The following is a 14,961-nucleotide window of genomic DNA, read 5'->3' as shown; positions in this document are numbered from 1 at the left end:
CGTCTTCTCATTCCCACAGGTTGAGCTGCCAGAATCCCCTCCATCATGTTTGATAATATCTTTTCCACCAAATGTACACTTGTAGCTATTCTGCAGTTGAAAGTTATATCTACGCCTCCATACGCTATCCGTTCTCACAGACTGCTCCGAATATCTTATGTAACACTTTTCTTTCAAAAATCGATAGAGCGGATTCATCTGTTTTAGTTAGCGTCCATGCCTCTGATCCATATGTGAGAACGGGAACTATCAATGTTCTATACAGCCTTATACCAGTTTTTTGAGACAGATATTTGTTAGACAAGTACTTCGATAGACCATGATAACACCTGTTTGCAATTTACCATATTCCCCCTTTAAACCATATATGTTTTACAAACATTTAACTGAGAATGTAATACCATAGACATTAGCCTGGGCCGAAAAAACTGTTTTCTAAAATTCAACTTACCGTAGTGCTAAAAATATGTCTTTGGTGCAAAAAAACATCCTAAAAAAAATTGGGGCCTTACTCCAATATTTAGCCGCGCCCCTGGGCCCCCAAGGGGGTCATCTTTTTTTGTTCTTTTTTTTTCACCTCCGTAGTAAAAAAATTGTTGTAAGTAATATTTGTAGTATCATCAAAAAATAACATTAATATTCGAATATTTAACCGCGCCCCGCGCCCCTTCAAAAGAGTCCTCTTTATGCTGTTAGCGTAACTGCTGACGCACTTTTCAAGTTCAATCATCTATAAATAGCGCAACGCATATCTCGGTATTTTCGGTGTTAGAAGACGCCGCGCCACGCCGGCTTAGACTTGTCAGTCCCTCCTTTCCCTCCTAGTGTCCCTCTTACACAACATCCACATAAATGCACGAGAGCCGATCAGCCGAGTTCCTTATCAGTTTCGAATTAGTCGTCGTTGTGAGAGCTTTGGTGAAATAAGAATAAAACTATATTTTAAAATGTCTTTTATAAAAAGCCGGGCGAGTGACAGTTGTCCTCTATTCGGAAATGCTAAGGATATTTGTGTGGACAGTTCCGTTCAACTTCCGACTTACCAGGACATGATACAGTGTTATGAAAGTGTTCGTCGTGAACTTAAAGGGGAAGGTAGCAAACAACCTTCTGCAAGTGAAATCGCTAATACCGTGGCAAAAAAAGTGAAAGACATATGGATTCGTGCATCACTTCCAGTTCTAGGACATACGCGTATTTGCGAGATGATTGTAGCTTACAATAAAAAATATCGGACTATTCTTAAACCTTTTAAAAGTAGAAAAACCCCATTTCTCGATGAAAAGTTAAACAAGTTTAAATTAGACTCCCTTAAAATTTTTGACATTTGTGCTTGTAAATGTGTGAACTTAAAGAATTGCAAGTGCGATAAATCACGTAAAATACCAGAAGTAGAGTGGGAATTTATTACCGATCAACGAAATGACAGAAGAATGATAATAGGAGGTATTGATAAAGTTAAAACTGCACAACTTAACAAACAAATGTTAAGAAAAGAAAAAGAGGCAAAGAGATACACTAAAAATGAAACTGATTTCTTATTAAGAAATCATAAGGAATCCTTACCTGGTACTAGCGGCACACAAAAGGTAACTGACATTATTACGGATTCTGATTTGAATGAAACTTCTTCAGAATCTTCTCTTGTTGAAGATAGCGAAGAAGAATTTAAATGTCCTTATGTTGATAAACCTAAGAGGCTTAAAATACTAAAAACAAAGCAGCAAATGAGAACGCCATTGCCTTGTACTGCACAAATAGCGGACCTAACTGGTGCATCTAATAGAACTGTAGCTAAAATTGCATCTGCAGTACTAGAAGATATGAAAATAATTGCTCCGGATAAGTTATCTAACGTCATAGATAAAAACAAGGTCCGTAGAGAAATAGAAAAAAATCGAAAAGCTCTTCAGCAGATACCTCTCGCTATCACAATAAAAGGGTTATACTTTGATGGGCGCAAAGATAAGACACTGCATCAAGTTGACGGAAGACGAACTACGAAACTTGAAGAACATATTTCAATAATACAAGAGCCAGGAAGTATTTACTTTGGACACGTAACTTTACAGACTTCCGGAACTGCAGAACATATTTTTAATGGACTAATTTCATCCTTAGAAAAACAGAACACAGATCTTAATGAAGTAGTAGTAATCGGCTCTGACGGAACCAATGTAAATACAGGATGGAAAAACGGAGTCATTCGCAAAATTGAAAGTCACATTGGCAAACCATTGCAGTGGAGTATTTGTTTGCTACACGCCAATGAGCTCCCTCTAAGACATTTGTTGCAAGAGTTAGATGGCATCACAAAAGGACCTTACACATTTTCAGGTCCGATAGGCGCACTTCTTAAAGAATGTGAAACAAGGTCCGTGGTTAAATTTGAATCAATTTCTTGTGTGCTCCCAGTTGTGATACAACAAGATTTAAGTAATGATCAACAATACCTTTATAACATTTGTCTGGCAATTAACGCGGGATATTGCCAAGAAAGCTTAGCGAATAAAACACCTGGAAAAATGAGTCATGTTCGCTGGCTTACAACAGCTAATAGGTTGTTACGGTTATATGTGTCTACAAATGACCCCTCCGAAAATTTAAGAGTGCTTGTAAAGTTCATTATAAAAGTATATGCGCCAATGTGGTTCCAAGTTAAATCTAAACCCGTAATAGAATACGGTGCAATACATTTATGGAATGCGATTAAAGCATCAAGAGAACTTCTAGGTAATGTGCAAAATATATTTCAGAGGGTAATTTCAACCAACTCATATTTTCTGCACCCTGAAAATTTACTCTTAGCAATGCTTTTTGATTCTCGTGATCATGTTAGAGAACTAGCAGTGCGTCGAATTATTAAAGCTAGAAAACAAAAATCAACAGAAGTTGTACGATATTTTAAAATTCCAGACATACAGTTTGACGCTGATGATTATATTTTTTTAATTGATTGGCAAAAGTGTTTTTTATCAGAGCCTCCTTTAACAACGAAGCTTACTGACGATTTCCTTCTTAAGCTAATCAAGGATAAAAGGGCACCCGACTTTATTGACAGATTCCCATGTCACACACAAGCCGTAGAACGGTGTGTGAAAATCGTAACAGAGGCTTCGGAAAAAGTATGTGGAGAAACGACAAGAGACGGCTATATTAGAGCGAAACTAAATGCTAGAAAAAAGTTACCAGAATTTGAAAACAAAAATCAGTATTTTAAAACAGAAGATTTAAAATAGAAAAATAAGACAGGTGGGTGGGAGGGAGGAGAAGTATTTTTTTGCAATGCAAATAAAAATTAATTACAAACAGTACATTTAAATGATCAAATCAAGCGAAATGCTACACAAACTAGTCTCTCTTTGATGTTTTCACTACACTTAAACTGTGCGGGGCACAGTTTAAAATTCAGATATTCATTTTATTTTTTAACAGCTTACTTTTGACAATATTTGAAAGGATTTTTTCACTACGAAAATAATCAGTAAACGAAAAAAAAAATTGGGCCCTTGGGGGCCCCAGGGGCGCGGCTAAAAATTCGAATACCAGCCTGAGTTTTTTTCTGTCTTATTTTTATTACAAAAGACAAATTTTTTACTATACGGAGTTCCACTTTTACAAAAAAAATTTTTTTTTGCCCATTTCGGCCCAGGCTAATAGACATGGTGGCGTTCTATGAAAAATATACATACTACAGGATTGGAACTTGCTCAACAGCTTCACACAGCTAATACATCGTCAGCCAACATAGAACGACTCTTCTCCTCATCATACGCTTTACCATTCCAAACTACTTAATCGGCTAGGAATGTCAAAGCTGCTAAGTTGGTTTGAATTTTTAAAGAGCTTAATTGCATCAGTGATGACGTGACTTATCAGATATCAGATCTATAATTTTAGATTACAAGATTACTATGAGACTGGAACAGTTTTGAGAAATTTATTAACTCTTGTATGCAAAATGTTTTATACCATAAAATATTTCATTACAATACTAAAATCGAGGGGTAAACCACTATTAGAAATCATTGTACATTTTTTGGGTAATCACCTGGCAATACATGGGAATCACTTGGGAATCCATAGGAATCACATGGAAATCATGGGAATCACATAGAAATCCATGGGAATCACATAGAAATCCATGGGAATCACATAGAAATCCATGGGAATCACTTGGAAATCCATGGAAATCAATGTGGAAATCCATAGAAATAACCTCACTTTTTAATATCACTTGTGTTCACACATGTTTTAGCTGCCTTGTTTTTGTTTAGATTTTGTGGGTTTTTGAGTGTTTTTAGTGCTAAAAAATTACAAAACTGGTAAGTAATACTAATTCTTGAGTATGGAATTTAAAAAATATGTGATTGTACCGACATTATCAGCATATTTAGCTAATAATCTAGTTGAATTGTTTAGATTTGTTTGATTTGCATCTATGTAAATTTAAAGGGTCAATATTGCATTCACTGTATTTAAATTTATTAATTTGTATTTATTATTAACAAACCCAGCAAACATTCTGGCTTCTTTGATTTCCAACCAGGCCCTATAAATTTTACATTTTTAATGATAACTAATTTATACCTTTCTTGTTAGGACTAGCTGAACTAACATTACATAATAATTAAAATAAAATAAAATTATTATGAACAGTGTAAAAGTTAGAGAGTATGGCTTAAGTACGTCGTTGCAATCAAACTGTGCTCGAATCTGACAGCACTGTTATAATGTATCTAATAAGAATAGGTACTATATATACTCCGAGATATACTCGTAAAAAGGCATTGCTTTATTTAAGAGTTAGATTTGTTATTATTTTCAGGTTACTTACGATGGAATATATTAATGGTTTGTTAAAAAGTTTTGAAGCTGAAGTTCCCGCTTATCTCAAATCACTTCTTATATACAACGGATTTGATAATTTATATTCCCTTTCACAGTTTAATATTGATGAAGACATTGAGAGAATGGAGTGTTATGCAAGGGACGTCCTTTCAAAGGTATTGAAAGGAGAAGAAAAAAAAGCAATGTTTGGAATTGTCAGCGAAGAATGCTCTCTATTTAAAATTCCGGAAGGCCATAAAAAGCTTTTGCGCTTTGTAAAGGAAGAATCAGAAAAAAAATAAACTGCTAAAACGTCCACTTCTTTGTGAAAGGTCTGAAGGCTGTCCAGCTGAAAAAACTTTCCCCAAAAAGAGAAGAACAGTGACAAATAAAAGTACATCTCGATCTGAGAGTGGTAATGAAGGCGATGGTTTTTGTACTCCAAATGATGGTTGTGTTTCTCAAGATGAAGAGCAAGTTAATTATGCGATGCAGCATGTTTTAAATATTAGTCGAAGCTATATCGATAAATTTTCACGAAATGAATTCGACAAAGGCAAAATTAGTGAAGAACGATTACAAGATGTTTTAAATAATTCCAAAAACCTTAAAGTCAAAATGGATGGTGAATTTACTGCAAAAATATCTTGCCCTTTATGTACATTTATTTCTTCAGCCTATTCAGTGAAGAACTCCAAAACCGGAAGAAAATGGGTGATTTCAAACTTCCTGAGACATTATAAAATACATTTTAAAGATGATGGAACCAACTTAACTAAAAAATTACCGATTAAACCGCAGAAACCCGAAATTCAGACCACTATACTTAACTTTATAAAAAAAGATGCTAATAAAAAATGTGACTTAAACCAAGATTTTGAAGATCCAAGAGGAAATCTCTTTGACCTAACCGATCCCAATACAGATTTAAATTATGGAGCTTCGACATCATCTGGATTGCACTTGGAATTGACTACTGAATTGAGTCAAAATGATTCGTTCATTGACCAAAATTACGAAATTCATGATGAGGCACAGCAAAATAATCCTAATGGGGTTTTTTTACACTATAACACAGACCTCGACACAGACTCTCCAACAGATAATCAATCGTCGAGTCAACTAAGAACAATTGTTGTTAATGATTTTTCTACTGAGGAACATCAAGGAGCCAGCCAAGTTGTAAATGATATCCCAGTATCTGAATTAGAGTATAATCCAGACAATTCATCTCCATCGGAAGATTTTTTCTTTCTTGACAATGTAGCGGAAATCAATCAAAGCAATAATGGTTCTGAAAAAGTAAAGTCTCCCAAAGCTAAATCTTTATTTGATGATAGCAATTCCAGAAGAGAAAGAAGCTTGCGCATATTAAATGAGTTACCATATCATCAAACACAAATAACAACTTTTCTAAATACCATAAATCATGCCATAGACAATAACCCAGAAGTTACAAACACCCTAAGTATCCTTACCGAAAATCAAGGCATTAATAAATTTAATTATGGCACCAAAGGCCTACTAAAATATCTATTAGACTCAGCAATAAGAAACTCTAAAAATAAATCAGGACACACAAATAAATTTGATGATGGAATGAAACGATTCTGGCTTTATATATTCATTAGCGCAGGAAGGATGAGTTATGAAATATTGCACTCAAATTTAAAAAATATACTGCATTCTGTCACAACTATTCACAGACAACTAGAAGAAATGAATAATATATTAGAGGGTGAAGTGAGAATTGAAGACTTAAAACTTTATTTACAAAAGAGAAATTATCCACCCATAATTTTTATATCCGAAGATCAAACTGCACTCATCAAAAAAGTCCAATATGATTCAGCTTCAAATCAAATGGTTGGCTTTGTAGCACCTTTACAGGAACAGACGAGATTTCCTCGCATTAACAAATTCCCAGTTGATTCAGTTAGCGACATTGAAAATGCTTTTAAGAATAAAACATTAGCAATAAATGCATATATTTTTATGGCTCAGCCATTAGTAGATGGATCACCCGCATTTTGTATATCAATATTTGGCAGTGATAATAGATTTACCTCAGAAGATGTTTATAAACGATGGCAATATCTCATAAAGGAAGCAGGAAAACATGGAATTACAATTTTGGGCTTTTCAAGCGATGGTGACACTCGGTGCTTAAAAAGTATGAAAATTATATCGAAATTGTCATTTACTTCATTGAACCCTTACTCTCCCTATTTTCAGGTTAGTTATATAGTACTGTGATATTCTAAATTCATAATTTTATAAAACCTCAAAAATTTTTATTTTTTTTCTCACTATAAAACAATCTCGAAAACAATACATATTTTGCTCTACTATTCTATACTTAATTTGTAATTATTTTTAGGCGAATTACAATTTAGAAAATCCAGCAGTTTTTCAAGACACTATACATATATCAATGAAGCTTAAGACTCGTTTATTAAATGAAAATATTTCTATGAATATGGGAGGAAAACGAGTATCTATTGACAATATCCGGTACATAATTGAAAACTATCCTAGAGATAAACACTTATTATGCAAGAGCTTCCTTGAATGTAAGTATACTAGAATAAATTTGCTACTTACTTTTCTAATCAAGAATCTTCCAGAAAAACGTAAAAATATATCAATTTGTCAGCTTTATTCAAATTAAAGTCCCAACTAGATATATATGTATGTATGTATGTAGCTATGGTAGGACTATTATGCATTTGGCTGTATTACATAGATAATAATTTTTGGTCCACAAAACATTTTTGAGCTATGCACTGACACTTTTCTTTTTAGCTTCCGACAAAATGAACTTCAATGCAATAGACAAGTTAAGTTCTGAACATGTCACAAATATGCTTAAGGAAGTTCCCAACGCCGAAGCTACAAGGCAATATTTAATACTGACTCGCAACATATTGGATGCATTCTTGTTAAAAGAAATTAGTGTTGAAAGACGAGTATACCTAATTTGGTATTCAACTTTTTTCATGCGTATTTGGAAAGCCTGGCTAAAAAAAAATGGTGAAAATATCCAAAAGAATTTTATCACCACAAATGCCTATACATGCATAGAAATAAACGCTCATGGAATTATTTTAGTCATTGAAAAACTTCGGCAAAATGGAATTTCAGAAGCTTTTCTTCCATGGCTGTATAGCAGTCAGCCATGTGAAAAAGTATTTAGAGAAACTCGGTCCATGAGTAGTACATTTTCAACTATGATAAATTATACACTGCTGGATGTTTTAAGAAGATTAAAACGTATACAAGCTATGCATGAGATAAGCACAGACTTAGGTAAATAACATATTGGCTGTTAAAGTTATTTTAATTCTCGATTTGATCAATCCTTTATTTTCCAGGTCCCAATTTTAGATTCCCCAGGCAAGAAAACAAACGACTTGGAAATAATTCAAGTGTCTTTAAAGTAACTGAGTTTCCATCAACTGATGAAATGATTAACATAATTAAAAAGGCCCAAGAAGACGCACTATCTGACGCTAAAAAAATTGGGATGGAAATGAACAGGGATTGTTGTATAGAAATTAATTTACCGACTTGTGACAATCCGGAAGAGCAAGAAGAGGTGCAGGGAAGTATAATTATCACTGATACCATTTCAAAGGAACATGAGCCAGACCTCGAGCCAGACTTTTCTAATGAAGACCGGGAGTTTCTTGAATATACCTCTACATTTAATAATTATGACTCTTTACATTTGAGAGACTATACGGGTCAAAAGAAAGCACAAAAATCGTGTCTGTCAGTGACACTTAAAGACAAAAAAACACGAATTATAAAAAAATCTACTCTAATTTGGTTTTTTCAGGAAAAACAGGGTCGTTTATCAACCGACAGACTGCTCCGGGTAAAGGGAATGACAGTTAAAAATACGCATAAGGGGTTATCAAAAAAAAAACAGTTCAGGAAAAAGCCAGGCCAAGGACTTCAACCAGCAGGCAATATCAAAAAAAGAAAAATGTTTCGTCAACCTCATGAACGAGCTCATAAAGATAGTACATCTGAATCTCGATCTGAATCAGATGAGATTAGCTTAGAAAGTGAAACTTTGAGTGAAGATTTCTCTGACTTAGAAGATTGCCATAACGAAAGTACAAAAATGCCAGTAATTCAGCTAGAATCTTATTATGCTGTGTTTTATGATACACAATGGTATCTAGGGCGTGTCATCAACAGCTACAGCTCAGAAAAGTTTAAAGTGAAATTTTTACAACAAGACCTGGATACTTTTAAGTGGCCCAAAAAAGATGATATCCAAGATGTTCACAAAGAGTTTATATTTTATGGACCAGTTAGTCTAAGCGGAACTGAACCATTTTCTTTAAAAAGAAATGATTTGATTGCTATTAAACAGAAATACAAAACAATCAAATCCATCAAATCATTAAAAAATTAAACATATTTTTTTATGTTATTTATTATGTTAATAAAGCTACTTTGCTTAATTATTGGTTTTTAATTATTTTTATTATCGGTTTTAAATTTAAATCCTATAAAATAATAAAAACTGAAATGGGAATCATATGGAAATCCTTTGAAACCACATGGAAATCATATGGAAATCCTTGCAAATCATATGGAAATCCTTGGAAATCATATGGAAATACCTAGGAATCATATTGCAAAACCTAGAAATCCTTAGGAATCATCAGAAATAGTTGGGAATCATTAAGCAATGATTGCCAAATTTGGAAATCATTGTACAATTTTGAGGCTAGTGGTTTACCCCTCGACTAAAATACAGGGTGTTCCATTTAAGAAAACTCAGAAAATATTCATTCCGTGTTTTGACCAACCCTGTATACTAAAATTCAATATATAGCTATACTAATAATGTTTAACAATAGTAGACTATATTAAAAATAATCTGAACGTTAATAGAGTTTTTGATGTCAAAGTACTATAATAGCAATATGATAGAGCAAACCTTTTTCTATTGGGTGATTTTAATCTTCCATCTGCAGTTTGGGATGTCGATGATTATTGTTCCGTTGCTTCTCCTCAGCCTACAGCTACACAATCTGAAGCTGATTCTATTGAAACTATATCCAATATCTGTGCTTTTTTCAATCTCTTCCAGACCAACGAAATAACCAACGATAGAGGAGTTACGCTTGATCTCATTTTATCTCCATTGGGTATTGATGTATTGAAGGCTATCGACACTTTAATTCCAGTGGACACACATCATCCTCCGCTTGAATGCAGTTTGCCACTCAAAATCACAAATGATCATTTATCTGGTGAAGAGTATTATTATGACTTTGTTCATGCTGACTATGCAGCAATTCGTTCATCCCTTCAAGCAATTAATTGGGATGGTGCACTTCAAGGAAAAGTACTCTCTGACATGGTTTCTGTATTTTACGACATTTTTTATTCCATCATTGATTGTTTTGTTCCGCTAAAAAAAATCTGTGATAAGAAATATCCATGCTGGTACTCCTCTGAGCTGAAGAAGTTGCTTCACGAGAAGAAATCAGTGCACAAGATATATAAGAGCACAAGGTGTCCAGAAAGTTATGCAGCATTTAGTAACTTAAGAACTAGATGTAAATTTTTATCAAGACAGTGTTATGCTGATTACATTCAACGTACCGAACATTCTATTGTTAATAACGTTAAATCCTTTTGGAAATTTGTAAGTAGTAAAAGGGAAAATAACGCTATACCTAATACAATGACTCTTGGAGATCGTACTGCCTTCAATGGAACTGATATTGCTAATCTTTTTGCTAACCAATTCTCTTCCGTCTATACTAACCAAGCCTTACATCCGCATGTAACCCAGATTTCACCTTTGGTTAATGTGTCTAATTATCACATTGAAATTTCAAAAATCTACGAAAAACTGTCTGAACTCAATACCAACAAAGGTCCTGGTCCTGATGGAATTCCCCCCACTTTCCTTAAAACATTCAGCTTCATTCTATCGCGCCCACTTTTTTATATATTTAATAAGTCTTTATCAACAGGGGAATTTCCAGACTACTGGAAAAACTCTTATGTCACTCCAATATATAAATCAGGTCGAAAATCGGATATAGGTAACTATCGTCCCATTTGTATTCTTAGTGCTATTCCTAAAGTTTTTGAGAGCATTATTTCCGATTATTTAAGTTATGACTTCTCGCCAATTATAGGGGCCCAACAATTTGGATTTACATCCAAAAAATCAGCAGAATTGGGTCTCATAACATATGTTGATTTTTTGACAGATGCTCTTGAGAGGGGTTTACAAGTTGACTCTGTGTATACTGACTTTTCCAAAGCTTTCGACAAAGTTAATCATGAGCTCTTGATTCATAAACTTTATTTATACGGAGTTGATGGCCTTATATTGAAGTGGCTCAAGAGCTATCTTACGCAAAGATCGCAAATTGTCAGGGTTAATCATCACTATTCTCATACCATCTCTGTTAACTCAGGTGTACCACAGGGATCACACTTGGGACCTCTGTTGTTTAATATATTTATCAATGATCTAATACCCTGTTTCCAAGTAAGTGAAACTTTGTTATTCGCTGATGATTTAAAATGTTTTAAAATAATCACATCTGAGGCTGATTCACTTAGTCTACAAGGTGATATTGATCGCCTATCTAACTGGTGTATGCAAAATGGTATGTGTTTGAATGCATCCAAATGCCATATTCTTCGTTTCCACCGAACTCATCATCCAATCATCTTCGAATATAGTATAAATAATCTGACCTTACATTCTGCCTCTGAAACTAGGGATCTAGGTGTGATCCTTGACTCCGCCCTTAGCTATAAATCACACATTTACAGTACAATACAGAAGTCTATGAAGATGCTTGGCTTTATAAAAAGAACCACTAGAGACTTTACAAACATCTCAGCTATTAAATCTCTTTATTTCTCCCTGGTTAGATCTCATTTCGATTACTGTTCCACAATTTGGTCCCCCTATTACTTTACTCATAAACTGAAGATTGAGGCTGTCCAACACAATTTTCTGAGATATACTGCCAGTAAGTTGCATGTATACTATGACTATTCTGTATTAGAGCGCATACTGAACTTACCTCCTCTTGAGGTACGCAGAAAACAAAGAGACTTAATTATTTTATTTAAAATTATCAACGGGCTGTGTAACTGCCCCGAACTTCTCTCCAAAATATCTCTATTTGTCCCCAGTCGTTCGACTAGGCAGGTGCAAACCTTTTATGTCTCTTTTCATAGATTCAATTATTCTTACAACACATTTATTCCTAGAACTCTTCGATTAGCTAACTCATTAAATAACCTCGAAATTTTTAATATATCAGTTTCCCGCTTTAAAAACCTAATTTCTTCCCTAACTTTTTAACTTTTTAATATTTTCGGCCAGAGCTTTTGTATTGTGATTAGTGTTACATGACCTGTATGTATTAGATAACTTAAAACCGTTATACCTTACAACATTTCCGAATTGATTTAGGTGATATCTTTTGTTTGTAATTGTATTGACCTAATGTTATCTTATTCTTTTTTTTTTCTTTTTTGTAACTTTATTACTCATACGAGTTATTTTTTCTCAAACCACTTGGTTATATGTTATATTACGATAGTTTATGTTATATAATTGGTTAACATTAATGTTATATAATTGTATAATTATGTTATATAATTTAGAACACTGTAAAATTTATATCGGAATAGGGCTTGCCCGTGAATAAATAAATAAATAAATAAATAAAATAATTATACAGGGTGTGAAAGTTGTTAAGAAATTAATAAAAACACGTAATTATCTTTTAAACTACCCCGTATAATAATATAAAACCTTAATAATAAAAATAACATATATTAAGAAAGGAAACATCGAGGAAAATCAAAAAATGTAAAAATATACAGGGTGTCCCATTTAAAAAAACGAAGTTGTAAGCAACTTCCGGTTTAACCGGAATAAGAAAATAGATGAAAATATTTTCATTAAATAGATCACTCTTCAAAACCCCTTTATTCCAATTTTCATGATTCTGTTGCCTTTAGTTCTCGAGATATTTCTAATAAGCCCTTTATCTGCCTCACCCTATATAGCAGGGGTCACCAATTAGTTTCCCTGAGGGTCCGTTTCAAAAACCTATGACACTTCCGGGGCCCGTTTTTATGCTGCCTGTGTCTGACTGATTCGGTTTCTTTGTGGATTCTTGTTAAAAAATATCCCCTATAAACAGAAGGGTGCCGGGTGAAATTTTTGGGCAGAAATTGTTTAATATTTTTTTTAACAAATTCAAAACATAACAAATGCAAAACAAAAGCGGCTTCGCACACATAAGTTGAGCCAAACATAGTTATATACACAATTTCATGGCCAAACATTTTTAAAATTGCCAAACACTAGGTATAATCTAAATTTATTGACGGTCCGCACAAAACTAGCTCACGGTTCGGATGCGGACTGTGGTCCGCTAATTGGTGACCCTTGCTATATAGTACCCAAAAAACCCATTTGCAACCTGGCTGCTCAAGTGTCATGAACATGGTATATTTTGCCTTATTTCCCTGGTGTATTGATATTAGGCTCCACCTACGATGTGGAGTCCACAGAAATACAGTTCACTGAATGCGTTCCTACTTATTGTTCTGTGCAAATAGACAAAATTGCCAAGTATATTTGACAAGTTGTACCCAACATCATTTTCATTTATTACAAATATGATAACTCTTTTAAGTATTACTTATTAATTTTACGAAAAAAAGTTATTCTTCATAAAAAGCTCTGCATGGTCTAAAATCTAATATACAACCATCAGATATCAAATTTTATCAATCTTATATGGTATGTAAAAAAATATGAATTTCGCTCAAGACTAAAGTACTTTTATAGTTACCAATATTTAAATTTTTAGAAGAATGATTTTTATCATTTTTCAATACAGTGGAACCTCGATAACTCGGATTAATCGGGACCGCGGCGGATCCGGGTTATCGAAAATCCGGGTTAGCCAGAGAATATGGTAAAAATTAATAAAATATGGTATAATAATAATAATAATAATAATAACCTGTGGGAGTTTTTTGTCAGTTCTTCTATTAGGCGCGGCCCCCTGCGAATGGGGGATGCTTTCTGGGTATTCGTAGCGCCAATACCCAGAGAGTAGCAGGAATACTTGCCGTGGAACAAAAACTGACACCTGGCAGTAGGTATAAAATGCACACCCATGAGAATGGAGAATAATAATTTGTGTTTAGGATCGCTGCCTGGGGATCGCCAGGGCACGTCTGGAGCCGGCGCTGGACGTGACAGCATGCGGGACGTCGGTGGCAGGGTGTTGAGGAGGCGGGCCCCTGTCATACAATCAGCTACAGCCCAACCACAACCACAAGCGAGCCAAACAACAACAAGAGCTCCACCCGCCGAAGGTGCTGCGCTGGATCATCAGCCGGCGCTCACTCAAGCGGGACGACCGAGGCAGCGCATGAAATGGACTGTGTCCATCAATGAAAGCATTTTGCGCTTCTATTATAAGGTGACAAACCTCGGTCAAGAAACGATCGGCTACAGACAACAGCTGTATGCCGAATTTTGCAGGGAGTACCCAGATATTCAAGTATCGGAGCAAAGAGTATCAGATCAATACCGGGTAATCATAAGAAATAATCTTATCCCAGAGACTAGACGCGATGCCATCAAAAGCGAAGTCGAACGGGAGATTAATAACCAAGAGCTAGTTTTAGATCAAATCCCTAATGAAATCCTTGAGGAGCAGATTCCTGAGATTCCCATACCAGAAACTCAACCTGACAATACACAGCAGGAAAACAACGAGTTGCGCCATAGTCTAGAAAACGAAATGGCTCGTGCCGTACAAGAGTTTAATGGAACAAATCCACTTAGCAGACCACCGCTACCACGAATAAACTCTTGTAAGAAACTAGGTGCGCTGTTACAAATTGTGAACACTGAAGTCCTACCCAATTATGTCGTAGAAGCCCACACATTGGAATATCTGCATATGCTAATCTATTGTGCAGCAACAGCAATTGGCAATGTAATGGGCGTTAAGATCAGAACACGACGGGGTACTAATAACGGAAGGACTGGTAACAGAATTGCACCATGGGAAAAAAGACTTCTCGGAAAAATTG

At 34.7% G+C, this 14,961-nt stretch overlaps 2 protein-coding genes across 3 annotated transcripts in view; both read left to right on the top strand.

Moving 5' to 3' along the window:
* Window positions 1–14,961, top strand: part of LOC126892333 (serine/threonine-protein phosphatase 6 regulatory subunit 3-B) — a 169,245-nt gene that overhangs the window by 1,881 nt on the left and 152,403 nt on the right. The gene's annotated exons all lie outside the window — the stretch shown is intronic.
* LOC126891545 (uncharacterized) lies at window positions 948–9,309 on the top strand. The gene is made up of 6 exons (XM_050660721.1): window positions 948–3,211; window positions 4,829–5,035; window positions 5,112–7,065; window positions 7,211–7,403; window positions 7,636–8,139; window positions 8,205–9,309. Exons 1-6 carry the CDS (start codon window positions 948–950, stop codon window positions 9,257–9,259), a joined length of 6,177 nt encoding a protein of 2,058 aa, XP_050516678.1. The 3' UTR covers window positions 9,260–9,309.

This window comes from Diabrotica virgifera, chromosome 9 (assembly GCF_917563875.1).
Source record: "Diabrotica virgifera virgifera chromosome 9, PGI_DIABVI_V3a".
Taxonomy (NCBI): domain Eukaryota; kingdom Metazoa; phylum Arthropoda; class Insecta; order Coleoptera; family Chrysomelidae; genus Diabrotica; species Diabrotica virgifera.
This window is presented reverse-complemented; position numbering and strand designations above follow the sequence as displayed.

Excerpts from the sequence above, each read along its gene's own strand:
- LOC126891545 (XM_050660721.1), top strand. The coding sequence starts at position 948 with ATGTCTTTTATAAAAAGCCGGGCGAGTGACAGTTGTCCTCTATTCGGA. Across the intron at positions 7,404-7,635 it reads ATGCAAGAGCTTCCTTGAAT|CTTCCGACAAAATGAACTTC; the intron begins GTAAGTATACTA and ends TTTTCTTTTTAG. Across the intron at positions 8,140-8,204 it reads TGAGATAAGCACAGACTTAG|GTCCCAATTTTAGATTCCCC; the intron begins GTAAATAACATA and ends TTTATTTTCCAG.